This window comes from Salmo salar, chromosome 13, assembly GCF_965601325.2.
Source record: "Salmo salar chromosome 13, fSalSal1, whole genome shotgun sequence".
NCBI classification, from domain to species: Eukaryota; Metazoa; Chordata; class Actinopteri; order Salmoniformes; family Salmonidae; genus Salmo; species Salmo salar.
This window is the reverse complement of record NC_138303.1, coordinates 57,591,867-57,619,805: the sequence shown is the minus strand read 5'-3', so window position 1 is coordinate 57,619,805 and position 27,939 is coordinate 57,591,867. Positions and strand designations below refer to the sequence as shown.

The following is a 27,939-nucleotide window of genomic DNA, read 5'->3' as shown; positions in this document are numbered from 1 at the left end:
CATTACAACCTTCGTGGGAGCATCCAGGCTGTATCACATCTGGCCGTGATTGGGAGCATCCAGGCTGTATCACATCTGGCCGTGATTGGGAGCATCCAGGCTGTATCACATCTGGCCGTGATTGGGAGCATCCAGGCTGTATCACATCTGGCCGTGATTGGGAGCCTCCAGGCTGTATCACATCTGGCCGTGATTGGGAGCATCCAGGCTGTATCACATCTGGCCGTGATTGGGAGCATCCAGGCTGTATCACATCTGGCTGTGATTGGGAGTCCCATAGGGCGGTGCACAATTGGCCCAGCGTCGGCCAGGGTAGACTGTCATTCTAAATAAAAATTGCTCAAAATCATTATTAACATTGCGTTGTTCGATTATTTTAAATGGTCTCCTCTGTGTGGGCACAATCAGAATGTGGACAAGATCTGGACATGTTAGCTCCAGGTATAAACAGGGCATTTTATACCTACTTTTACTCTAAATTGTTTGGTAACAAAACCATTAAAACATTGACAGATCATAGGACAAGATTTTCAAAAAAAGGTTGCCTTTAATCCAGTAAAACATTTACAGAAACAGCAACCTATCCAAATTAAAGCGCTTTGAGAAGAAGCATTTAAACTGTACTGCGAGTTGGTACATGGAAATGACACCCTCTAAACAGTTATTACCAAGACCTGCAATGCCTTGCCACAGAACCAGCTCAACTGATCTTTTACATTGTCGTACATGTTGTAGGTTTCTGCAACTGCAGCAGATTGAAAACCACAGATGTATTACTATACCTATCCCTTTAACCTTTCACCTTAGCCAAAGGTCAGATGTTAAGGGTCACAGGGAAGTGGCATATCATCATCATCATCATCATCAGGCCCTGTAGGCAGGAGGGGAGAGTCACGACGGCCCAGAACTGCATTTAATAAATACAGGAGATGGATGTTCCGGGTTTACGATGAGGCATTACGACGTTACAGTTTTAAATACTGCACTAGGACAGGTGGGTTCATGCTCTGGCTCTCTAGCATTCTCCGTGGTCACTTAGTGGAGCGGCGCGTGGGCTCCGAGGCAGTGGGGGGAGGAGGGGGACCCCGGCGGTCCAGGTCCTCGATGTAGAACATGATTAGTTTACTCCTCTCCTCCGGGACACAGTCCAGCACCAGGTAACGCTTGTCGTTTTGCAGAACCTTCTCCACGTCCTTCAAGTGCTGGTCAGACTCCTGGAGCAACTTCCGCGACCTGGAGGAGGACAACATGGGTGGAAGCAGTCAGTGGAAAAATAACGTGTTGGGAGAAACAAGACTAGAGTGGATCTTGCCAATACCTTGTGACTACAGTATGATGACGCCACAATTCAACAGTATAGGAGGGATTAAGAGGCAGTGCAGTTGAAACAATAGCGCCTCCTGCTGACCCAATATCGAACAAGTAATTATTGGAGACTCCATTCTTAATTAGAAGTATAAAATGCCATTAAAAGTAAAACCAACTTATGATACATTTCAATTGAAACCTCATTCCCTCAGGTGACAGTGTAAAGATGTCAAGCCAGCCCATGTGTTCAAGCACCCACCTGTACGTGATGAACTTGGTCTCTTTAAGAAGCGTTCGGAAGTCAGCTTTGGCTGTGATGTACTTGTCTTTGATGTAGTCTTCAAACTCCCTCTGTTTCTTCTGAGAAACAAAGCACACAAAACCCCTCAGTGTTTCTGGCCGGTGTTAACTCAGTAAGGTAAAGAGAAAAGCAGAGGTCTTACTCGGTCACTACTGGAGAACTTGATACAGCGAGGGTCCTCTTTGATGATCTTCTTCACCTCCTTCCATGTGGTGGTCAGTGTGATCTTTGGGTGAACAACAATCAATAACAGCACTTACTATCAAGTCATTCGACCCAGGATAACACACCATATCTGAATGACATGCATGCCCGTCGTCTACGACGCCACCTTAACGTCAACAGCGCGTTCATGCAGACGGACTGCGCTGAGTTCCCATTTCATGCGGCCATGTCAGTGTACATATGCCCTGGAATGGAGTGTCACACCAGCCAAAGCGTTGCTCCTCACCATGACGGTCTCGTCCAGTAGCTGTCTGAAGTTCTCCTTCTTCTTCTTGGAGAGCGTCTCCACGTGTTCGTTGAACAGTTTCTCCTTGTCGTCTCTCTCCAGCAGAGAGGCCGACTCCCAGCGGTGGTCCTTACGCAGGTTACGCCGGGTGTCTGACCACGACGCGTCAGACGACCTCACCTGATCACACACACACACACACACACCCCCCCAGCATTAGGATCTGGCAAGCAGTTCTTTGTCCACATAAATCACTGCACAAGTCTGCATTAATGCAGTCAAAATGATAAATTACTTTTTGCGTTCAGACTATTCAGAGGTCATGAAACGGGGCCAATGTTTTGGTACACCCAAGTTAAACAAGCAATTGATGTCCTATTTTTCTTATTCAGTGAACTAACTTGAGGTGTGTGTGTGCGTGAGAGACGGAGAGCTCACCATATCCGACATGAGGGCTCTGAAGTGCTGGATGGCCTCCTCCCTCTTGTGCTGCTCCCGTTCTCTGTCGATCTCCTTGGTCTGCTCAGAGCGGGCCTTCTGCACCTCGCGCTCCCTCTCCCTCAGACTGGCCTCTATCCTGGCAGCGCGCTCCATCTCCTTCTCCTTATCAGAGTCCATGTGCTGGCAGCAGAGAGAGAAACTGTCACACACACACACAGGCAGCATCATAATACACACACAGAGGCCTGCAGTCATCACAGGCGGCATGACAGATGACACCCATCACGTCAAGTGCCCAAACAGCGCCTAACCGCACGCCACTGAATAGTGGCAGGTTTGTGCCTATGGGCTGGGTTATGCCAGAAGAGCTGGAGTCAGTGTATGAATGAGGGCTGCATGTAGCCTCTGAGCGAGGTGCCACGGCTATTCCTCCCACCTTGGCCTGCTTGTCTACATATTGCTTGTAGAGTTCCTCTCTGGTGTTGGAGCTCTCCACAGCCTTGTAGCGGGGGTCTCCCTCCAGCTTGTCCTTCACCTTGCTCCAGCGCTGCCCTCCATCCAGGTGGTGGGCCCCAAGAAGTTCAAAGAAGTCCTGCTTCACCTGGGACAGACACGAGGGCAGACCAGACTTATAAGAGGAACACACACACACACTTGGTCAGGTAGACATTTAACATCAACTTAAATGATTGTTCTAAGTGTTGTCAATTAAGAATTTAGGTATTTCTTCCAGGTTTTCCGAAGCACAGAATCCAGGCAGCAAGGTACTTGTCCAACATATCATTTCCTCAGGCGTCTGTATTCAGTGGGCCATGGGGGTTTTCCAGTCCAGTGCTCACCTTCTCTCCTCTGTTCTTGGAGTCCTCCTTCTCTTTCTTCTTGAGAGAGGTCATGAACTCAATGAAGATGGCCTCCCGGTCCTTCATCTTATCGATGGCCTTGAACCGTTGGTCCTTGGCGTGCTTGGAGGCAAACTCGCTGAACGTTGTCCTGAAACAAACAAAGACTCTTAGTTGGCCAAGAAACAACGCCAATGCAAAATGTACACTTGACACTCAATTACTAAATGAGTGCAACTGCCTGGCGTACCGAGACAATGTTTGAACTAATGGGTGTTTGACGTGAGGTCTGACCTGGCGGTGAGCTTTGCATCCTCCATCATCTTCCTGAACTCGTCCTTAGACTGCATCAGTTTGTTCTTCTTCTCCTTCCTCTCCTCCTCAGCCCGGGTCTTCACGTACTGGTCAAACACCTGTACAAGCCCAGCAGACACATGGAACAATAGTTAGCGAAAATAAAGGACATTCGTGGCAGGTAACGCTTAAGGATATTCATTACCTGATATCAGGGCTCTGACCTTCCCCCAAAAGTGAAACATAGCTCATATTACCATAACACAGAATATGGCAAAAAAAAACAACATGCTTTTAAAAACAAATTGATTAAATGTATAGATGAATTGATTGATTCATTCTGTAAGTGTACAATACCTGCTTTCTCTCTTTGGGGTTAAGCAGCAGATATCGCGGGTCAAAGACAATCTTGTGCAGCTCTTTCTCCCAGGTCGAGAACGCTGAGACCTGTGGGTACGGGGTTAAAGAGGGCATGAGACCAGGCCAATCAAGGTGGGCTTCAACAACATCCACATAATTTCACTCATCAGTCAACTTAGTTTCTTTCAAGGAAAAATAATCCTTTGGTCGTCCCCCATCAAAATCTAAAAAGGGTCGGAATGAGTCACGTTTTACTCCTCAAACTACTGACACACAAAGGAGCAATATAATAAGAGCAGAGTGAGGTAATAAAAAGGTCTGCATCACGCCTGGTGGTGCCCATGGAAAAGGCTCCAGAGACCAGGCAGGCAGCTCCAAATAAATCCCCTGCTAGGGTAGTTCAATACGGTTTACAATACAATTTATATATATATTTTTTTTATTGCTGCTTTGGATGCGTCAGTTACAATAAGCTTCTGTTGGGGCAGAACAGAAGTTGAACACCTCGGTTTAGTCAAATAGGACAGAAAAGTTGACACATAGTTCATGTAATACATAAACAGAAGGTGAAGACAAGAAAGCTGAACCCAGATTAGAGATGAGACTATAATAATGAAAAACGGGCTATTATCTACTCTGCATGCCAGTTTGTAAACAAGGAACATTATGACTGTCATAGGCAGTGTAGGCCTGTAGACATATGGATGGTATTGGACAAACCCAAGAACTGAATTCTAGGAACAAAAGCTATAGTTAGAAACTCCTATACAGCATACGGCATGAGTCATTTACTAAAAAAGAAAAATATGAAACCGTCACCATTATGTACAATAAATAGATATTTATGAAATAATGTCTTCCCTACATAAAATAGTGAAATGTTAAATCCATAGCCTACAGACCATTGTAGTTGTATAACATTTTTTAACCTAACATTTTGTATTCCTTATTTTTTTATTAGCAAAGCAAAACATAAGCAGAAAGGTATTTGACATTCAACTGAGCATAAGAGAGAAGACAGAGGCAGGAGGGAGAGGAACAGGAATAAAACAGTGCACCAAAGACAAGGAAAAGGAGAATTAACTGAAGAGTGTACCTTGGTGGGCTTCCATTCAGATCAATGTGTCTAACATTACAGAGCTGGTTACAGTATTGCGTTGGATTGAAGTGTTTTACCCCTCTCTTCAGCAGCATGTCCCTGAACTGTGTCATGCGGTTCTCCAGGGGAACGATGGCCCGCTCTCGGGCCGCCTTCAGCTCCGCCTCCATGGCTGCCTCTTTCTCAGAGTCTGCCTCTTTCATCACTTCCTCCTTCCTGCAAGCAGAGGGAACACGTCAGGGACCAGGCACACAGGGACAGGGGAGAGCTAGAAGCACTTTGTGACATCTGCTGATGTAAAAAAAAGGGCTTTATAAATACATTTGATTTGATGATAGATGGGGAGTTTTACGGGGCTGGACTGGGGTGCAACTTAAGTTCTTTAAATAGGGAAACGACATGTTCTGCTCTGTTAGCTCTATCCAGGTGGTATGACTTGAAGAAATAGTGGATGTGCTCTATACTTGACTGTTCAATCATTGGCCATCTAACAAATGAGTGAACTCCAAATTATATACGGTAGGCTTTGCGTAGGTCTTATAGTTTGGGAGGGGCAGGATTTGTCAAATACATGACCACTGATATTCATTGTCATGAACCTGGATTCCATGTTCCACAATCACATAAAGCTAGGGCAGGACAGGGCAGTGAGGTGAATGGTCTTAAATTCGCTGTTTCATTGGGGTTCCTAAAGCAGTAGTTTTAGAAGCAAGGTGGTTACCTTGGAGGCCCATGTTGGCATCATGTGTTCTACAGGCCTTTTCCCTGAACAATAGTCTCGTGTGCAACTGGACCAGTGTTTGGGGTAGCAGGGAGAGGCAGGCTTGGAGGGCACTGATGGGAAACAGTGACTGATTGGGTAACCTTGACAGTGACCATTGATTCACCACTTTAACAGACCCAGTGAAGACATAAATCAGGCTTTACTAAGTCAGTGCAAGCTGGGTCAAAGACTACTTCCCACCAAAACAGTCAGTCCCTCCACCCCCACAGGAAAAGATCCAAATCAAGCAATTTAGGGTTTGATGACAAAAAAAACTACAAAAAAAAAAAATAACAACCTTTGGCTAAAAATCTAAATTGTTAGTTGGAGTACATTATAGGTTTATTTGAATTTGTACATGCTGTTTTATCCGTTTAGACAAGAGGAAGATTGACTGAGTGCCTCCTCATGCTGCTATTGGCCCCTGTGTTGGGCCCTTGGATGGAGAGGTGGACTGTGGACTTACTTCCTCTTCTTAGCCTTCACAGGCTCATCCTCCAGAGCTTCCTCTGCTGCCGCCTCCAGCTCCTCTTTGCTGATTCCTGAGGGAGCGATAATTGATTAGACAGCTGTGTAACATTACAAATGAGGCCATCCTCATGAAAACCTACAGAGGCATAACGAGAGCAGGGCTGTGAAGATTATGGAATCTTGGGTAATGATTAATTGTCTAGAGAATAGCTAGGGATATTGTCATAGTAATGTTTATGGAAAAATGTTTTGGACCTTGTAATGCATCTTGCTAAATTAGCTAGGACATACAGAGGGGTGAAATTATTGACACCCTTGATAAAAAAAAAAAGACAAAAATTACAGTATAAAATAAATTCAAATACCGAGCTATATTGAATGGTAATTTCTTTTATACTAATACAATTGCTCAGAAAAAGATTTTGGTTTAAAAAGTAACACTTTCCTCCTCTCAAAAAGCAGGGTAAAAAATGACTGACAGCCCTGTTTTCAATCCCTCACCTTGCAAGGAAACCGGCACTGAGCCTTTCTCTAAGATGTTTTATGAGTGGGAGAACACATTTGGAGGCATCTTAGACCATTCTTCCATACAGAATCTTTCCACATCCTTGATCTGCGCTTATGGACTGCCCTCTTCAATTCAAACCACAAGTTTTCAATGGGTTTCAAGAGACAGATGAATTTGGATTGTTTAGGACAATTAACCATTTCTTTGTGGATTTACGTGTGTGCGCACACGTTCTGAAAGGCCCCAGAGTCTGCAACATCACTAAGCAAGGGGCACCATGAAGACCATGGAGCTCTTCAAACAGGTCAGGGACAAAGTTGTGGAGAAGTACAGATCAGGGTTGGGTTACAAAAAAAAAAAAAAAAATCAGAAACTTTTGAACATCCCACAGAGCACCATTAAATCCATTATTAAAAAAATTGAAAGAATATGGCACCAAAACAAACCTGCCAAGATGGGGCCGCCCACCAAAACTCACAGACCAGGCAAGGAGGGCATTAATCAAAGGCAACAAAGAGACCAAAAATAACCCTGAATGAGCTGCAAAGCTCCACAGCGGAGATTGGAGTATCTGTCCATAGGACCACTTTAAGCCGTACACTCCACAGAGCTGGGCTTTACAGAAGAGTGCTCAGAAAAAAGCCATTGCTTAAAGAAAATAAATAAGCAAACACGTTTGGTGTTTGCCAAAAGGCATGTGGGAGACTCCCCAAACATGTGGAAGAAGGTACTCTGGTCAGATGAGATTAAAATTGAGCTTTTTGGCCATCCAGGAAAACTCTATGTCTGGCGCAAACCCAACACCTCATCCCGAGAACACAATCCCCACAGTGAAGCATGGCGGTGGCAGCATCATGCTGTGGGGATGTTTTTCCATCGGCAGGGACTGGGAAACTCGTCAGAATTGAAGGAATGATGGATGGCGCTAAGTACAAGTATATTCTTGAGGGGAACCTGTTTCAGTCTTCCAGAGATTTGAGACCGGGTCAGAGGTTCACCTTCCAGCAGGACAATGACCCTAAGCATACTGCTAAAGCAACACTCGAGTGGTTTAAGGGGAAATATTTAAATGTCTTGGAATGGCCTAGTCAAAGCCCAGACCTCAATCCAATTGAGAATCTGTAGTATGACTTAAAGATTGCTGTACACCAGCAGAACCCATCCAACTTGAAGGAGCTGGAGCAGTTTTGCCTTGAAGAATGGGCAAAAATCCCAGTGGCTAGATGTGCCAAGCTTATAGAGACATACCCCAAGAGACTTGCAGCTGTAATTGCTGCACAAGGTGGCTCTACAAAGTATTGACTTTGGGGGGGTGAACAGTTACGCACGCTCAAGTTCAGTTTTTTTAATGATATTTGACTGTTTCACAATAAAAAAATCTTCAAAGTGGTAAGCATGTTCGGTAAATAAAATTGATATAAACCCACCAAAAAAAAACAATTTCAATTCCAGGTTCTAAGGCAACAAAATAGGAAAAATGCCAAGGAGGGGGGTGAATACTTTCACAACCCACTGTATATGTAGTACATAGTTACTTCAATTACCTCGTACCCCTGCACATCGACACATCCGATCCAACAGGTACCAGACTTGCTCAATGGGATTGAGATCCGGGCTCTTCGCTGGCCATAGCAGAACACTGACATTCCTGTCTTGTAGGAAAACACACAGAACGAGCAGTATGGCTGGTGGCATTGTCATGCTGGAGGGTCATGTCAGGAGGAGCCTGCAGGAAGGGTACCACATGAGGGAGGAGGATGTCTTCCCTGTAACACACAGCGTTGAGATTGCCTGCAATGACAACAAGCTCAGTCCGATGATGCTGTGACACACCGCCCCAGACCTTGACGGACCATCCACCTCCAAAAATCGATCCCGTTCTAGAGTACAGGCCTCGGTATAACGCTCATTCCTTAGACGATAAACACGAATCCGACCATCACCCCATGTGAGACAAAATCGCAACTCGTCAGTTTAGAGCACTTTTTGACCAGTCCTGTCTGGTCCAGCGATGGTGGGTTTGTGCCCATAGGCGACGTTGTGGCCGGTGATGTAAGGCAGATCCTCACCAGACAACAGGCCTACAAGCCCTCAGTCCAGCCTCTCTCAGCCTATTGCACACAGTCTGAGCACTGATGGGCAGACCCTTTACTTAGTCCTTTATTGAAGAACCTTTGGCAGCGCTACAAGCTTGGCACACCTGTATTTGGAGTGTACTGCAGATCCTGCAGATCCTCTCAAGGTCTGTCAGGTTGGATGGGGAGCGTTGGTGCACAGCTATTTTCAGGTCTCTCCAGAGATGTTAGATCGGGTTCAAGTCTAGGCTCTGGCTGGGTCACTCAAGGACATCCAGAGACTTGTCCCAAAGCAACTCCTGCGTTGTCTCGGCTGTGTGTTTAGGGTCGTTGTCCGGTTGGAAGGTGAACCTTCACCCCAGTCTGAAGTCCTGAGCGCTTTGGAGCAGGTTTTCATCAAGGATCTCTCTGTACTTTGCTCCAATCATCGTTCCCTCGATCCTGACTAGCCTCCCAGTCCCTGCCGCTGAAAAACATCAGTTCAATCTTGATTTCATCAGACCAGAGAATCTTGTTTCTCATGGTCAGAATGTTTGGGTGGCTTTTGGAAAACTCCAAGCGGGCAGTCAAGTGCCTTTTACTGAGGAGTGGCTTCCGTCTGGCCACCATAAAGGCCTAATTGGTGGAGTGCTGCAGAGATGTCCATCTGGAAGGTTCTCCCATCTCCACAGAGGAACTCTAGAGCTCTGTCAGATTTACCATAGGGTTCTTGGTCACCTCCCAGCCCTTCTCCCCCGATTGCCCAGTTTGGCCGGGTTGCCAGCTTTAGTTAGTGTCTCGATGGTTTCAAACTTCTTCCATTTAAGAATGATGGAGACCACTGTTCTTGTGGACCTTCAATGCGGCAGACATTGTTTGGTACCCTTCCCCAGATCTGTGACTCGACACAATCCTGTCTCGGAGCTCTACGGACAATTCCTTGGACCTCATGGCTTGGTTTTTCCTCTGAGATGCACTGTCAAATGTGGGACCTTATACAGACAGGTGTGTGCCTTTCCAAATCATGTCCAATCAATTGAATTTACCACAGGTGGACTCCAATCAAGTTGTAAAAACTTCAAGGATGATCAATGGAAACAGGATGCACCTGAGCTCAATTGAGATGCCTAGAAAAGGGTCTGAATACTTATGTAAATAAGGCATCTTATTTTGCAAAAATGTCAACTTTTCGATTTGTCTTTACGGGGTATTTTGTGTAGATTGCTGAGGATCTCTTTTTTTCCCCCCATTTTAAAATAAGGCTGTAACGTAACATAATGTGGAAAAAGTCAAGGGGTCTGAATACTTTCTGAAGGCACTGTGTGTGTGTGTGTGTGTGTGTGTGTGTAGATGATATATTACACACACACACACAGTGCCTTCAGAAAGTATTCAGACCCCTTGACTTTTTCCACATTTTGTTACGTTACAGCCTTATTTGAAAACGAGGAAGTGATTCACTGGGTGGGGTAAGTTTCTCAAAAACAAGTGATATCGCAAAAGTAGTGTCTGGACCCTGATATAACTTTATCCAGGACATTTAAGGGGGAAATCTGGTTGCGTCCACTACGAGGCTGAAACTTGGCCACAAGTGGATCTTCCAGCAAGACAATAACAAGCACATATAAAAAAACAAAAAACAAAGGAATGGTTTATTGGCCGCAGAAATCAACATTTTGCAATGCTATTAGTCTCCAGACTTCAAACCGATTGAAAACCTGTGGTTTGAATGGAAGAGGGCAGTCCATAAGCGCAGACAAAGGATATCAAGGATCTGGAAGGATTCTGTATAGATGAAGGGGCAAAGATCCCTCCCAGTGTGTTCTCTAACTCATAAAACATTGTAGAAAAAGCCTCAGTGTCGTTATCCTCGCAAGGTGACGTATTGAAAACAGGGGTAACAATTTTGATCGATATATTATTTTATTTGTTAAACAAAATCTCTTTCTCTGTGCAATTGTATTAGCATAAAATAATTACTTTTTGGAACATAGAATTTAGCTCAGTATATGAATGATTTATTTTCCACCATTCATTTCTGCTCATCTTTATCAAGGGTGTCAATTTCGGACCCCTCTAACTAATGAGCACAACACAGCTTTGGTGAAACCCCGTCTCAAAAACTAATGTTCTTGACCGCATGGAACTTTTGGAAATTAAACTTCTCCTAACCGTGCAGCTCGTAAAATAGATTACATAAAGTTGGTAAAAATTTTTATTTTTTTTTTAAAACCCCCAGAAAAATCTATTGGGTAAACTGTATATAAATTTCAATCCCACCTTCTCCTAAAATAATTGGGTTTTTTTGGCGTGCGTGTTCGTACCCAGCTTCTTGGTGGCGTCCTCCAGGCCTCTTTTGTGAGGTGGTTCCTGGATATTCTTGTCAACGTCGGTCCGCCCCACCAGCTCATCTGGCCGGTCCCACATGGAGAGACGCGTGGTGGGATTGTAGTAGAAAACACGCTCGTCACCGGTCCACACAATACACCTACACACACACACACACACACACACACACACACACACACACACACACACACACACACACACACACACACACACACACACACACACACACACACACACACACACACACACACACACACACACACACACACACACACACACACACACACACACACACACACACACACACACACACACACACATAGGGCACATGGGCAGGAGAGTGATGAAAGTTCAGCCTCATACAACAGCACATGGCTCCATCACCATCAGTGGGTACATACCAGGGAGTGCCAGGGATAGGGTTAGTGGCCACTGGCTTGGCTTTCTGTGCCGTTTTCTCCTCTTCAGTCATCTCCTCCTCCTTAACCTCCTCAATGAAAGGAATACAACCGTTAAAGAGTATTCTTCAAATGATCCACCCTATCAAATTATAACATTTAAAGCTGTGGATGTAGAAAGGGCTGTTGATTGTTTGATGCCAACTTTCTGACTACTAGACCGCGCCAGCTCTCCTCTTACCTCTTTCATCTCATTAGGGGGTTCTATTTTGGGCTCCTCGTCCTCCATCTCCATGGCCTCCTCCTCCAGGGCCTGCTGCCTCTCCTTGGCCTTCTCTGCCTCTCTCTCTACAGCAACAGAAACTCACACACATTAGACATGCAACAGTTAAATATCAAATTTTATTGGTCCCATATGTGATTAGCAGATGTTATTGCGGGTGTAGCGAAATGCTTGTGCAAAGTTTCCTAAGAGCTAGTCGTGATGCTGCCATCTCCGTCAGCGTCATCATCAATATTTCACTAACCAGTTTCACTATCACTAACCAGTCCAGGAAGAATGATAGCTGGTTGTAGAGACCCAAGCTTTAAATAGACCAACCTTTCTCCCGCAGTTCCAGGGGCTTGTCCCAGGTGGACTCTAGTGTGCGGTTGTTGTAGTAGTAGGTTTTCCCATCGGCCGTTTTGTACTCGGACCACTCTGGGAGTTGGAGGCCTGCCAAGGCGGGCGCCGCCAGGGCCAACTGGGGGTGGTGCATCATGGGAACAAGGGGAGAGGCCATGCCGGGCAGCATACCTGTAGAAGGTGAAATGCATAGAGAATACTTCTTAAGACATTCAGCTCTGATAAATTCCTAACCCCAATCTACTGCAGATCTAACCAACACCAAACATACAGCATGGGATGGGTAGTAGAAGAGAGGTTGATGACCCTTTGCTAGTGCCTCTTATTCTTAAAATATATTGAGGATGTACACTACCAGTCAAAAGTTTTAGAACATCTTCTCATTCAAGGGTTTCTCTTAATTTTTTACATTGTAGAATAATAGTGAAGACATCAAAACTATGAAATAACACATTATAGAATCATGTAGTAACCAAACAAATATATATTTGAGATTGTTCAAATAGCCACCCTTTGCCTTGACTGCTTTGCACACAGTTGGCAGGCTCTCAACCAGCTTCATGAGGTAGTCACATGGAATGCATGTCAATTAACAGGTGTGCCTTGTTAAAAGTTAGGCGAAAGAATTCCACAAATTAATGCATTTGAGCCAATCAGTTGTGTTGTGAAAAGGTAAGGGGGTATACAGAAGATAGCCCTATTTGGTAAAGATCAAGTCCAAATTACAGCAATAACAGCTCAAATAAGGAAAGAGAAATGACAGTCCATTACTTTAAGACATGAAGGTCAGTCAATCTGGATAATATCAAGTGCAGTTGCAAAAACCATCAAGCGCTATGACGAAATGGGCTCTCATGAGGACCGCCACAGGAATGGAGTTACCTCTGCTGCAGAGGAAAAGTTCAATAAAGTTACCAGCCCCAGAAATTGCAGTCCAAATAAAGGCTTCGCAGAGTTCAAGTAAGACACATCAACTGTTCAGAGGAGACTGTATGGAATCAGGCCTCCATGGTCAAATTGCTGCCAAAGAAACCACTAAAGGATACCAATAAGAAGAGACTTGCTTGGGAAAAGAAACAAGCAATGGACATTAGACCTGTGGAAATCTGTCCTTTGGTCTGGAGTCCAAATTGGAGATGTTTGGTTCCAACCTCTGAGACGCAGTGTGGGTGAACGGATGATCTTCGCATGTGTGGTTCCCACCGTAAAGCATGGAGTAGGTGGTGTTATGGTGTGGGGTGCTTTGCTAGTGACACTGATATATTTATTTAAGCAGCCAACAAGTGCTCAGCACAAGTGGGAGACTGTTGGAAAAGTATTCCAGGTGAAGCTAGTTGATAGAAAGCCAAGAGCGTGCAAAGCGGTCATCAAGGCAAAGGATGGCTATTTGAAGAATCTCCAAAAAACATTTGATTTGTTTAACACTTTTTTGGTTACTACATGATTCCATATGTGATATTTCATAGTTGATGTTTTCACCATTATTCTACAACGTAGAAAATAGTACAAATAAAGAAAAACCATTGAATAAGTAGGTATTCTCAAACTTTTGACCGGTTGTGTATATAAGAATTCACCTGAAATATAGAAAGGTCTTAGGTCAAACATTTACACCTAATTCTCCAAACTGGAAAAGAAATGGGCCTTCCCTGGTTAGTCACACAGGTAACATCTAAACTGAGCCGCTGAGATGTTAACAAAAACACAAAGGCATGCCACAAGTAGAAAATGATTATCAAATGACCATACAACATTAATGTGAATATCCTCTACTGAATGGAAAATAAGGGTGCTGCCTGTCAAAACAAGGTCCAATACTCCTTTGTCACTGTCTACAAAATAAATGACCACTCCGCTCTTAAAAATGTTACCCTGCTAAAGTAGCCTAGCTAACACCAACAGTATAACAGTGACATTACTGATGCAAGTCTACAATGCCGTTACGTCCAACAAGACTTCACACTGATGCCAAATATCAATTGGTTGTTTATCATAACTACAAGGGCAGAGATGTCTCTGTTCGTAATCTCCTCGCTGAAAAAAAAAAGCATCAGAACTGTATAATTTAAACAAGAAAGAATGTCCTAAAATGTCTAACTCACTAATGTTGAGGAAATAAAGGAAAAAGTTCCGACAGCAATACTTCATTGTTTGGCAGTGCCTAAGTGGCAAAAAATAATAAGCATAATTTTCACAACACACCACTAACATGCCATCTAACAAAATACTGACTGGAGACGTTTGAAAGAATTACCGTTATTGTTGGGGGAGACTGTCTTTATATAGGGAGCGCCTACTATCTGCATCATTGCTACACCTGCAAGAACGGACAAGCAAGCATGTTGTTGGGACACAGGAGAAGAGGTGCCAGCTGCCAGGGCAAGGCAGACAGCGATTGACACAATACATATACAAAACTAGGCCCACAACTATAATATCACTTTGATAAAGCCACGTTAGTATTCTCTTCCTGGCAACAACCAGATTAATGAATAATTTGGTCATGTAAATGGAGTATTGAGCATTTTTTTTTGTTAAAACATTTTTTTAAATTAAGAAATGTCGAGTAAGTCATCAAAGATTAACGCCCCCTTTCCTTATAAGGCAGTATGTTAAAAGCCTTCGAATTTGCTTTTGTTATCTCTACACGGCTTGCTGAACTTGGGCAATGCTGACATTTACAGGAATGAAAGCGACTTGTTTCTGCAATAATTACAGTGCAAGAAAAAAACTGAACGAAGAAAAAAAAAAACGGGACCTGCAACAATTTCAAAGATTTTACTGAATTACAGTTCATATAAGGAAACCAGTCAATTGAAATAAATTCAATCTGCCCTAATCTTTGGATTTCACATGACTGAATACAGATATGCATCAGTTGGTCATAGATATCTAAAAAAAAAAAAAAATTATAGAAATAAATAAATATATATTTTTTAAAAGGATCACAAAACCAGTCAGTATCTGGTGTGACCACCATATGTCTCATGTGGCTTGACACATCTCCTTCACATAGACTTCATCAGACTGTTGACAGTGGAATGTTGTCCCACTCTTCAATGGCGTGCAAAGTTTCTGGATATTGGAGGGAACTGGAACACGCTGACGTACACGTCAAACCAGAGCATCCCAAACATGCTAAATGGGTGAAATATCTTGTGAGTATGCAGGCCAAATAAGAACTGGGACATTATCAGCTTTCAGGAATTGTGTACAGATCCTTGCGACATGGGGCTGTGCGTTATCATGTTGAGACATGAGGTGATGGCTGCGTATGAATGGCACGTCAATGGGCCCCAGGATCTTGTCCCGGTATCTCCGTGCATTCAAATTGCTATTGATAAAATGCAATTGTGTTTGTTGTCTATAGCTTATGCCTGTCCATACCATAACCCCACCTCCACCATGGGGCACTCTGTTCACAACGTTGACATAAGCAAACCGCTCGCCCACACGACACCATACGTGGTCTGCGGTTGTGAGGCACTGCCAAATTCTCGAAAACATTGGAGATGGCTTATGGTAGAGAAATTAACATTAAATTCTCTGGCTACAGCGCCGGTGGACATTCCTGCAGTCAGCATGACAATTGCACGCTCCCTCAACTTGAGATATCTGTGGCATTGTGTTATGTGACAAAACTGCACATTTTAGTGGCCTTTTATTGTACCCAGCACACAGTGCACCTGTGTAATGATCATGCTGTTTAAAAATCAGCTTCACCTGTCAGGTGGATGATTATTGTGACAGAGGTTAAGTGCTCACTAAACAGGAATGCAAACAAATTTGAGCAGAAAAAAAGCCTTTTGTGCATATGGAACATTTCTGGGATCTTTTCAGCTCATGAAACATGGGACCAACACTTTACATGTTGCGTTCGTATTTCTATTCAGTGTAAAATGCTAAGAGTTGAATGTGAAGTATTGTGGAATAAAACTATTTTCATTGGCACTTTGAAGTCAACCCAGGTTGGGCTGGCTTTGTTGGGCTAGCTGAAATTGCATATCTACTGCCTCCAGAAATTAGAAATGTCATGTTGTTAGGTAGCCAATGTGACTACAACTGGCTTTGCCAATGTTGCTAACTAGCAAGATGTTGAAGAATTTAATTCACCCTCACCATGCCCTAACTAACGTTACCCCTTACTCCTGTCAGTACCAGTCACAACTGACGTAAGTTAGCTAGCTAAACGGTTAGCATCGTTGCTAGCATAACAGGCGAGCTAGCTTAATTCCTACATTGCTTATCATGGCATTGACTATTTGCTAGCTAGCTAGCCAAGCAAACCAGATGACATGTTTGATATGATGTAGCTTTCTAGCTTTCAAAATGACCTGACCAGCTAAAATTGCTGCTAGCACACGTTAGCTAGCTTGTTTCAACTGATTTACTGGCTAACGTTAGGTAGCTAGCATTTGAGGGCTGACTGTTGAAAAGTTTGTGTAGTCCAAAATTGAATGAAGGATCCAGCTATGGTGGAAATTCGTGTAATGTCAGACAAGTAGTTCTGCAGTAGTCAATGTGCTAGCTAAGAGCAATGAGCCCAGACAAGCTAGCTAAATGTATCAGCAGCAAGCAGTGATCAGCTTGGTGGCTGCATATTAACATAATTACCAGCCAGAACTCTAATCGAGCTGGCACCAGTTGTGAAACTGGGCTGCACTGGCCTGGGTTTCCCTCGACCCATCTTGAATTTGAGAATTCCATTCGAACCAGCTCGAATTTGGCCCTAATTTTAAGTGCCAGTGGAAACGTTTTAAGAATCATAAAAAAATAAGTAGAAACAAGTTGAATTGGTTTGCCCAATTATTTACTCCAGCCTCGACCAGGACCATTCTACAATAATTGTTTAACCTACTGATTTTACAGAAAATGAAAATAAGAGACCTAACATTATGACAAACAAATGAAGAGATGACACATGACAGAGTACGGAAAGAGGTGGAGAGGCAGTACTGTTAAAAAGGGGTAGAGAGGGGAGGGTTTGGGATGAGGGAGCTTATGTCTTACCGGGCAGTGGGATGTGCATGCCTGGTAGAGGCACTCTGAAGGGGTGCATGACCCCTGGGGGGAAGCCTGGGATATTGGGCGTGTGAGGCTGGGACATGGCGTGGTGTGGCAGGCCAGTCGGGAGACTCTGGGGCAGCAGGGACATGGTCTGGACTGGTGTCACTGAGGCTGGCACGGTGGATACACTGATGGTCACTGCAACACTGGAGGGGACGGAGGCCACAGGCTGCAGATCTGTAGCAGCAGAAGCTGGACAAAGACCAGCAGACAGTTACAACACACAGTCTGGTCATATAGTAAAACCAACCATAAACAAGCAGAAAACAACCCATTACCAACTTTGTGAACTTCACAAAATCAGGATTTCGCACCATACAAAAGGTCAGACATGCCAAAAACGTTGATGGGACCCAGATCTCCCTCTCCCATTTACAGTGGCTTGTGAAAGTATTCACCCCCCCCTCCTTGGCATTTTTCTATTTTGTTGCCTTACAACCTGGAATTTAAATGTATTTTGGGGGGGGTTTGTATCATTTGATTTTTCACAACATGCCTACAACTTTGAAGATGCAAAATATGTGTGAGTGAAACAAACAAGAAATATCATAAAAAAACAACTTGAGTGTGCATAACTATTCACCCCCCAAAGTCAATACTTTGTAGCGCTACCTTTTGCAGCAATTACAGCTGCAAGTCTCTTGGGGTATGTCTCTATAAGCTTGGCACATCTAGCCACTGGGATTTTTGCCCATTCTTCAAGGCAAAACTGCTCCAGCTCCTTCAAGTTGGATGGGTTCCGCTGCTGTACAGCAATCTTTAACCTGTTTGGGATAGGGGGCAGTATTTTCACGGCCGGATAAAAAAACGTACCCGATATAATCTGGTTACTACTCCTGCCAGAAACTAGAATATGCATATAATTGGTCGATTTGGATAGAACACACCCTAAAGTTTCTAAAACTGTTTGAATGGTGTCTGAGTATAACAGAACTCATATGGCAGGCCAAAACCTGAGAAGATTCCATACAGGAAGTGCCCTGTCTGACAATTTCTTGTCCTTCTGTAGCATCTCTATCGAAAATACAGCATCTGTGCTGTAACGTGACATTTTCTAAGGCTTCCATTGGCTCACAGAAGGCGCCAGAAAGTGTAATGGGGTGTCTGCAGTCTCTGGGCGAAAAACAGCAGGAGATTTTGTGAGTGGCCAGGCTGGGAACAGTGACACTGGAGATGCGCGTTCACGAGACTACTCCTTTTTTTTCTTTCAGCCTTTGAATGAATACAACGTCGCCCGGTTGGAATATTATCACTATTTTACGAGAAAAATAGCATAAAAATTGATTTTAAACAGCGTTTGACATGCTTCTAAGTACGGTAATGGAATATTTTGAATTTTTGTGTCACTCTGACGAAGGCCGATACGTAAGCTTATTAAATATCAGTGATACTATCAAGAACAGTGTGCGGTTTCCTTTTTTCCTTCATCCAGAATTTTTTTGTCACGAAATGCGCTCACGCGTCACCCTTCGGATTGTGACCTGAACGCACGAACAAAAAAACGGAGCTATTTAAATATAACTATGGATTATTTGGAACCAAAACAACATTTGTTGTTGAAGTAGAGGTCCTGGGAGTGCATTTTGACGAAGAACAGCAAAGGTAATCCAATTTTTTAATAGTAATTTTGAGTTTGGTGAGGGCCAAACTTGGTGGGTGTCAAATTAGCTAGCCTGTGATGGCCGAGCTATCTACTCAGAATATTGCAAAATGTGCTTTCGCCGAAAAGCTATTTTAAAATCTGACACCGCGATTGCATAAAGGAGTTCTGTATCTATAAATCTTAAAATAATTGTTATGTATTTTGTGAATGTTAATCATGAGTAATTTAGTAAATTCACCGGAAGTTTGCTAGTTCTGAACATCACATGTTAATGTAAAAAGCTGGTTTTTGATATAAATATGAACTTGATTGAACAAAACATGCATGTATTGTATAACATAATGACCTAGGAGTGTCATCTGAAGAAGATCAAAGGTTAGTGCTGCATTTAGCTGTGGTTTTGGTTTTTGTGACATATATGCTTGCTTTGAAAATGGCTGTGTGATTATTTTTGGCAGGGTACTCTCCTGACATAATCTAATGTTTTGCTTTCGCTGTAAAGCCTTTTTGAAATCGGACAATGTGGTTAGATTAACGAGAGTCTTGTCTTTAAAATGGTGTTAAGTAGTCATATGTTTGAGAAATTGAAGTTATAGCATTTGAGATATTTGTATTTCGCGCCACGCTCTACCATTGGATATTGGTGAGGCGTTCCGTCTGTCCCTAAAAGGTTATTAAGTCATACTACAGATTCTCAATTGGATTGAGGCCTGGGCTTTGACTAGGCCATTCCAAGACATTTAAATATTACCCCTTAAACCACTCAAGTGTTGCTTTAGCAGTATGCTTAGGGTCATTGTCCTGCTGGAAGGTGAACCTCTGACCCAGTCTCAAATCTCTGGAAGACTGAAACAGGTTCCCCTCAAGAATATACTTGTACTTAGCGCCATCCATCATTCCTTCAATTCTGACGAGTTTCCCAGTCCCTGCCAATGAAAAACATCCCCACAGCATGATGCTGCCACCGCCATGCTTCATTGTGGGGATTGTGTTCTCGGGATGAGGTGTTGGGTTTGAGCCAGACATAGAGTTTTCCTGGATGGCCAAAAAGCTCAATTTTAGTCTCATCTGACCAGAGTACCTTCTTCCATATGTTTGGGGAGTCTCCCACATGCCTTTTGGCAAACACCAAACGTGTTCGCTTATTTTTTTCTTTAAGCAATGGCTTTTTTCTGAGCACTCTTCTGTAAAGCCCAGCTCTGTGGAGTGTACGGCTTAAAGTGGTCCTATGGACAGATGCAGCAAAGCTGCACAGCGGAGATTGGAGTTCCTTCAGGGTTATGTTTGGTCTCTTTGTTGCCTCTCTGATTAATTAATTCCCTCCTTGCCGGTATTTTTGGCCACCGATTTTCCAATTTAAATGTTTTTATTTTTTTTATTTATACCTTTATTTATTTAACTAGGCAAGTCAGATTAAGAACACATTCTTATTTTCAATGACGGCCTAGGAACGGGGGTTAACTGCCTTGTTCAGGGGGGATTCGGGGATTCGTTTTTACAACCTTCCGGTTACTAGTCCAACGCTCTAACCACCTGCCTTACATTGCACTCCACGAGGAGCCTGCATGGCAGGCTGACTACCTGTTACGCGAGGGCAGCAAGAAGCCAAGGTAAGTTGCTAGCTAGCATTAAACTTATCTTATAAAAAACTATCAATCTTAACATAATCCCTAGTTAACTACACATGGTTGATGATATTACTAGTTTATCTAACGTGTCCTGCGTTGCATATAATCGATGCGGTGCCTGTTAATTTCTCATTGAATCACAGCCTACTTCGACAAACGGGTGTTGATTTAACAAGCGCATTTGCGAAAAATGCACTGTCGTTGCACCAATGTACCTAACCATAAACATCAATGCCTTTCTTTAAAACCAATACACAAGTATATATTTTTTAACCTGCATATTTAGTTAATATTGCCTGCTAACATGAAATTGTGTCACTTATATTGCGTTCATTGCACGCAGTCAGGGGTATATGCAACAGTTTGGGCCGCCTGGCTCGTTGCGAACTAATTTGCCAGAATTTTACATAATTATGACATAACATTGAAGGTTCTGCAATGTAACAGCAATATTTGGACTTAGGGATGCCACCCGTTAGCTAAAATACGGAACTGTTCCATATTTCACTGAAAGAAAAAAAACTTTTGTTTTCGAGATGATAGTTTCCGGATTCGACTATATTAATGACCTAAGGCTCGTATTTCTGTGTGTTATTATGTTATAATTAAGTCTATGATTTGATATTTGATAGAGCAGTCTGACTGAGCGGTGGTAGGCACCAGCAGGCTCGTAAGCATTCATTCAAACAGCACTTTTGTGCGTTTTGCCAGCAGCTCTTCGCTGTGCTTCAAGCTGTTTATGACTTCAAGCCGGGTGGGTATAATTTGTGGAACGTTCCAACAGGAATCTATTCCAAAAACTTCGGAAATAACAAGGTTGACAAAAAAAACAACGCATACAAAGTTGTATAGCGGCAGAATAAGACACCCGGTTTGCGTTTTTCACTCATCAGGTTTATTCCGAAAAATGACTGTCCTCACTCTGGTTGCCTATGGACAAACATTAAGAATAAGCTACGTGGTGAGTTGATGCCTATTCGGCAGCTAGTTAGCTAGGTTTGTATGCGTTGCTACTTGTATGCGTTGTTGGTTGGCAACCTTTACTTTACGTTTTTTGGAGCAGATTCCTGTTGGAACGTTCCACAAATTATACCCACCCCTTCAAGCCTATCAACTCCCAAGATTAGGCTGGTGTAACCGATGTGAAATGGCAAGCTAGTTAGCCGGGTGCGCGCTAATAGCATTTCAAACGTCACTCGCTCTAAGACTTGGAGTGGTTGTTCCCCTTGCTCTGCATGGGTAACGCTGCTTCGAGGGTGGCTGTTGTCGATGTGTTCCTGGTTCGAGCCCAGGTAGAAGCAAGGAGAGGGACGGAAGCTATACTGTTACACTGGCAATACTAAAGTGCCTATAAGAACATCCAATAGTCAAAGGTATATGAAATACAAATCGTATAGAGAGAAATAGTCCTATAATAACTACAACCTAAAACTTCTTACCTGGGAATATTGAAGACTCATGTTAAAAGGAACCACCAGCTTTCATATGTTCCTATGTTCTGAGTAAGGCACTTAAACGTTAGCTTTCTTACATGGCACATATTGCACTTTTACTTTCTTCTCCAACACTTTGTTTTGCATTATTTAACCTCTCTGGGCTAGGCGGGACGAATTCGTCCCACCTACGCAACAGCCAGTGTAATCCAGTGGCGCAATTTTCAAATACCTTAAAAATCCTATTACTTCAATTTCTCAAACATATGACTATTTTACAGCTATTTAAAGACAAGCCTCTCGTTAATCTAACCACACTGTCCGATTTCAAAAAGGCTTTACAACGAAAGCAAAACATTAGATTATGTCAGCAGAGTACCAAGCCAGAAAAAATCAGACACCCATTTTTCAAGCTAGCATATAATGTCACAAAAACCCAGAAGACAGCTAAATGCAGCACTAACCTTTGATGATCTTCATCAGATGACAACCCTAGGACATTATGTTATACAATACATGCATGTTTTGTTCAATCAAGTTCATATTTATATAAAAAAACAGCTTTTTACATTAGCATGTGACGTTCAGAACTAGCATACCCCCCGCAAACTTCCGGCGAATTCACTAACAATTTACTAAATTACTCACGATAAACGTTCACAAAAAGCATAACAATTATTTTAAGAATTATAGATACAGAAGTCCTCTATGCACTCGATATGTCCGATTTTAAAATAGCTTTTTGGTGAAAGCACATTTTGCAATATTCTAAGTACATAGCCCAGCCATCATGGGCTAGCTATTTAGACACCCGGCAAGTTTAGCACTCACCAATATCAGATTTACTATTACAAAAGTTTGATTACCTTTTGTTGTCTTCGTCAGAATGCACTCCCAGGACTTCTACTTCAATAACAAATGTTGGTTTGGTCCAAAATAATCCATCGTTATATCCGAATAGCGGCGTTTTGTTCGTGCGTTCCAGACACTATCCGAATGGTAAATAAGGGTCGTGCGCATGGCGCAATTCGTGACAAAAAAAATCTAAATATTCCATTACCGTACTTCGAAGCATGTCAACCGCTGTTTAAAATCCATTTTTATGCCATTTTTCTCGTAAAAAAGCGATAATATTCCGCCCGGGAATATCCTTTTAGGTTAACAGACAAAGGAAAAGAAAGCTTTCGGTCGACGCGGGCACGAGCCTGAGTCTCACAGTACTGTAACCAGCCACTACCCAAACGCGCTACTTTTTTTTTTTTCAGCCAGAGCCTGCAAAGCCACGATTCAGCATTTTGCCGCCTTCTGAGAGCCTATGGCAGCCGTAGGAAGTGTCACGTTATAGCTAAGATCCTCACTCTTCAATAAACAGAGACAAGAAGAACGACACCTTGTCAGACAGGGCACTTCCTGCATGAAATCTTCTCAGGTTTTTGCCTGCCATATGAGTTCTGTTATACTCACAGACACCATTCAAACAGTTTTAGAAACTTTACGGTGTTTTCTATCCAAAGCCAATAATTATATGCATATTCTAGTTACTGGGCAGGAGTAGTAACCAGATTAAATCGGGTACGTTTTTTATCCAGCCGTGTCAATACTGCCCCCTAGCCCTAACAGGTTAAACCAAATTGAACATGTTTCATTATTTATTTGAGGCTAAATTGATTTTATTGATGTATTATATTAAGTGTTCATTCAGTATTGTTGTAATTGTCATTATTACAAATAAATACATTAAAACATAAAAAAAATAATATATATATATATATATATATATATATATATAAAAATAACAAAATAAAAGAAAAATTGAAAAAAAAAAAAAGTTTGTAAAAGTTTTTGTATTTATTTAAAAAAAAATAATAATAATAATTTTTTTAAATATAATAATAAATTTTTTTACAAAAATTAAATCAAAACCAAAAAATATATATAAAAAAAAATAAAAAATTTAATAAAAAAAATAAAAAGAACAAAATAATAATACTAAAAAATAACAAAAAATAAAAAACACACAAAAAAAAAAATAAAAATCGGCCAATTAATCGGTATCGGCTTTTTTGGGTCCTCCAATAATCGGTATCACCGTTGAAAAATCATAATCGGTCAACCTCTAATACATATAATGGTAGATTTGGATTGAAAACACTGACGTTTCCAAAACTGTTAAATAATGTCTATGAGCATAACAGAACTGATATGGCAGGCGAATACTTGAGGAAAATCCATCCAGGAAGTACTATTATTTTGAAAGGCTGTTTTTCCATTGAAAGCCTATACAAAGACTTAGGACCCAGTTCACAATCTCCATGGATTCTTCTACATATGGCCAGTCTTTAGGCATTGTTTCAGCACTTTCAATGAGTGGACAGTGGAAATTTCCAGACATGAAGCCAGCGCGTGATCGAGAGCGCGCCTTTCTTGTTTCTCCTTTTCTATTGACAAAGCTTTTGTCCGGTTGAAATATTATTGATTATTTATGACAAAAACAACCTGAGGATTGATTTTAAACATCGTTTGACATGTTCTACAAACTTTTATTGTACTTTTTTGACTTTTCGTCTGGGTGTCGAGAGCGAGCTTTGTGCCTTTGGATTACTGAACTAAACGCACCAACAAAACTGAGGTTTTTGGACATAAAGAGGGACATTATCGAACAAAACAAACATTTACTGTGTAACATGGAGTCCTGGGAGTGCCACCAAATGAAGATCAAAGGTTAGTGATTCATTTAATCGCTATTTCTGACTTTTGTGAGTCCTCTCCTTGGCTGTGAAATGTCTGTATGGTTTCTTGTGGCTAGGCGCTGTCCTAACAATCGCATGGTGTGCTTTCGCCGTAAAGCCTTTTTGAAATCGGACACTGTGGTTGGATTAACAAGAAGTTTATCTTTAAAATGGTGTATAATACTTGTATGTTTGAGGAATTTTAATTATGGGATTTCTGTTTGATTTTGGCGCCCTGCAATTTCACTGGCTGTTGTCGAGGTGGGACGCTAGCGTCCCAATGATACCAGAGAGGGTAATAATGGATTTAATGGTGCTCCGTAGGCTGTTCAAAGTTTCTGATGTGTTTTTTATAACCCAACCCTGATCTGTACTTCTCCACAACTTTGTCCCTGACCTGTTTGGAGAGCTCCTTGGTCTTTGTGGTGCTGCAGACTCTGGGGCCTTTCAGAACGTACGTATGTACGTGTATATATATATTGAGATCATGTGACAGATCATTTGACACTTAGATTGCACATAGGTGAACTTTAACTAATTTCACGACTTCTGAAGGTAATTGGTTGCACCAGATCTTATTTAGGGGCTTCATAGCAAAGGGGGTAAATACATATGCACGCACCACTTTTTATTTTATTTTTTTAAACAAGTTATTATTTTCATTTCACTTCACTAGTTTGGACTATTTTGTATATGTCCATTACATGACATCCAAATAAAAATGTATTTAAATGAAAGGTTGTAATGCAAAAAAAGTATGAAAAACACCAAGGTGGATGAATACTTCTGCAAGGCACTGTATGTACTCACTAGCAATGGTCTGGGACACAGAGGTGGTGGTGGTGGTGTTTGAGTCTGGACTGGTGGTCATGGTGCTGGACGGGGAGGGGGCCTGTGTGGACACTGGGGAGGGTATAGCAGCTGCAGTGCTGACTGATGTGATGCTACTGGAGGAGGCTCCTGTCCCCGCCGGGGTCACCATAACAGGGTTGAGCTCTGACTGCTGGATCACCTTCACCCCCTCAGGTTTGCTCCAGGCTGACTCTCGAGTCCTGGCATTGTAGTAGTACGCCTAAGGGGAAGGGTAGGGGAAGATAGATGGGTTAGTTTACAACATCACAAAAACAATGCTCACGCTTCAATGGGGCAGAAGTCTGTGTGGCGTTTTGATTCTGGGATGGCCAGACCGCTAGCAACAATGACAAGAAGCTGCCATGTGGGGAATCGTAGGTGGCTCATTTCAGCTAGTGTTATCTTGTTCTTGATACCATGCCTTGCTTGGAGGTGTTTTGACTGATGTCACGTCTAAGCTAATATGGCTAAAATTCACAAGCTAATCAACAACTGTCACAATGTATTTGAGAGAAATGAAAATGTATTTATCTTTTCAATAAACACTGAAGAAATATAGTTTATATGTCAACAATCTAAGCCAACCCTGTCTGTTTTACCCCATAGTTGTGCATGCATCAGTTGTGTTGCTAAACAACCAACCCATATATAACTTATGAGGGAAACACAGGAAAATATTAATTCCGGTACGTTGAAATATTAGAGAACTATGTAACAGCCCATTCTTTACCTTTCCCTCCGGTGTTTTGTTCTCTACCCAGATCTCCTCAGCAGGGGGCAGAGTAGGGGCTCCAGCTCCTGGAACTGGGGGCATTCCAGGGGGGAATAGCATCCCTGGGGGTGGGGGCATGCTGCCCATCGGAGGGGGCATGAAAGGAGGTCTCTGAAAAACAAAACAAATGCATTCAAATGTCAAGCCTTTTATACTAACTATGCAGTCTGATATTCTGTCTCTCAATGCATTCAGAGCTCTGACAGACCAAAAGGGGAGCAGTCATACTTTGGAATAGATGGATGGTCTAAATTAAAAAAATATCCTTGCATCACTGGCAGGTGTACCTGTAGGTGAGGGGGTCCGAGAGGCGGGGGCATGCCTCCTGGTGGGGGGATGGGTGGCATGCTGGGGTCAAACGGTGGACGCCCGAATGGTGGCCCCCTTGGTGGAGGCCCTCTCATCATACCGAAAGGGGGAGGCGGGGGTCTGAGAAGTGGGGGTGGACCACGCATCACTGGGGTTGGAGGAGGAGTAGGGCCGCGGAAACGCAACGTCTGCTGCGTCATCCTAGAAACAAACCAAATGGACCTGGCTCATGAACCAAATCAAAATCAACACATTTTACTCGCTAGCTTTCCTACCAATGTTCAGGTTATTGTTTGCAGCAACAGGCTAGTGTCTCAAAATATTAATTAATGTTATCAAGCTAGCCTATCACTTACATTGCGCGGTCAAGCTAGCTATTCATCGCATCAAACGACGCAGTGACTGTAGCTACATTTGACAGTTTCACTGGTAATCCGCAGGCCAATGAACAGTAACTAGTGAATGTGTATGCTGACTAGTTAGCTAACGTAGCTACTCTAGGCTAATTAACGTTGGCTAATGTTATGCCATTCAAATCGACGCGCAGTCTGCACGCCCAGCTAACGCTAACGGACCATTTCAGAAACAATCGTCCGTGTCTAACTAGCTATTAAGTAGTTTATGTTGAAACTACTTTGCTTAACTCGACGAATAGTATCACATTTTAGCAAAATATACGATGAGTCAGGTTGTCTAGCTAACTAACGTTACGAGGCTAATGTTAGCAACTAACTGGCGCGGCCACATTGAACAGTCAGCGGCAGCAACGAATGCACTCGCGAGCGCATGGAACAAATCATTGGGAGTTCCGTTTCACAATAATGTCAAGTTAACAACCGCAGAAAACATTATTTATCACAAATATCGATCACTTGGGTTTATTCGCTATCGCCTCACCTGTTGTCGTTAAACCCAATACTTTCACCGTCTCCGTGGTCCGCCATTACAGGGAAATCAAACGATTCTTCCTGGAAACACCTCTTGACACAAACTTGTACACAGCATTGGCCAAATGGCCTGTCAATCATAGTAGGGGGCCAGTCGTTAATAACATCTGATTGGATGCCAAAATAGTCAACATCGTCTGGGCAGAGGGCTCTGCGTCTAGCCACTGTGATGTTTTGTTCAGTTAGGACTTTTCTAACTATTGATATGTAACAATTTCATAACAGATGGACAAACAGGCAACTGTACCATAACCTAATTTACATTTGAGAAAAAGACGTTGCATGCAATATGTATAAACAGTATATGTATTCATGTAATATATTATCAATATTGTGGG

General features: G+C 42.7%; 1 protein-coding gene across 4 annotated transcripts; it reads right to left on the bottom strand.

The window, feature by feature from the left end:
* Positions 1-527: 527 nt before the first annotated feature.
* Positions 528-27,658, bottom strand: LOC106567443 (transcription elongation regulator 1). 4 transcript variants are annotated; one of them, XM_014136704.3, is made up of 21 exons: positions 27,552-27,658; positions 26,633-26,855; positions 26,304-26,456; positions 25,532-25,793; positions 17,272-17,520; positions 14,516-14,578; positions 12,238-12,432; positions 11,878-11,984; positions 11,640-11,728; positions 11,214-11,377; positions 6,323-6,398; positions 5,171-5,309; positions 3,992-4,081; positions 3,635-3,753; positions 3,341-3,491; positions 2,938-3,102; positions 2,499-2,681; positions 2,061-2,240; positions 1,752-1,835; positions 1,568-1,668; positions 528-1,233 (listed from the first exon to the last, which is right to left on the bottom strand). In XM_014136704.3, the coding sequence occupies exons 1-21, from the start codon at positions 27,596-27,598 to the stop codon at positions 1,032-1,034; spliced, it is 3,042 nt and encodes a 1,013-aa protein (XP_013992179.3). In that variant the 5' UTR covers positions 27,599-27,658; the 3' UTR covers positions 528-1,031. The 4 variants fall into 4 exon arrangements, with proteins under 4 accessions (XP_013992179.3, XP_013992180.3, XP_013992181.3 ...); XM_014136705.3 differs by having other exon boundaries at positions 11,640-11,725; XM_014136706.3 differs by having other exon boundaries at positions 17,272-17,505.
* Between the last annotated feature and the right edge of the window lie 281 nt (positions 27,659-27,939).

Bases quoted from the DNA above. Each gene is read 5' to 3' on its own strand.
- LOC106567443 (XM_014136704.3), bottom strand. From the start codon at position 27,598: ATGGCGGACCACGGAGACGGTGAAAGTATTGGGTTTAACGACAACAG. The intron at 3,103-3,340 runs GTGAGCACTGGA...TGTCTGTCCCAG, and splicing joins CCAAGAACAGAGGAGAGAAG to GTGAAGCAGGACTTCTTTGA. The intron at 1,836-2,060 runs GTGAGGAGCAAC...GTTCACCCAAAG, and splicing joins TACTGGACGAGACCGTCATG to ATCACACTGACCACCACATG.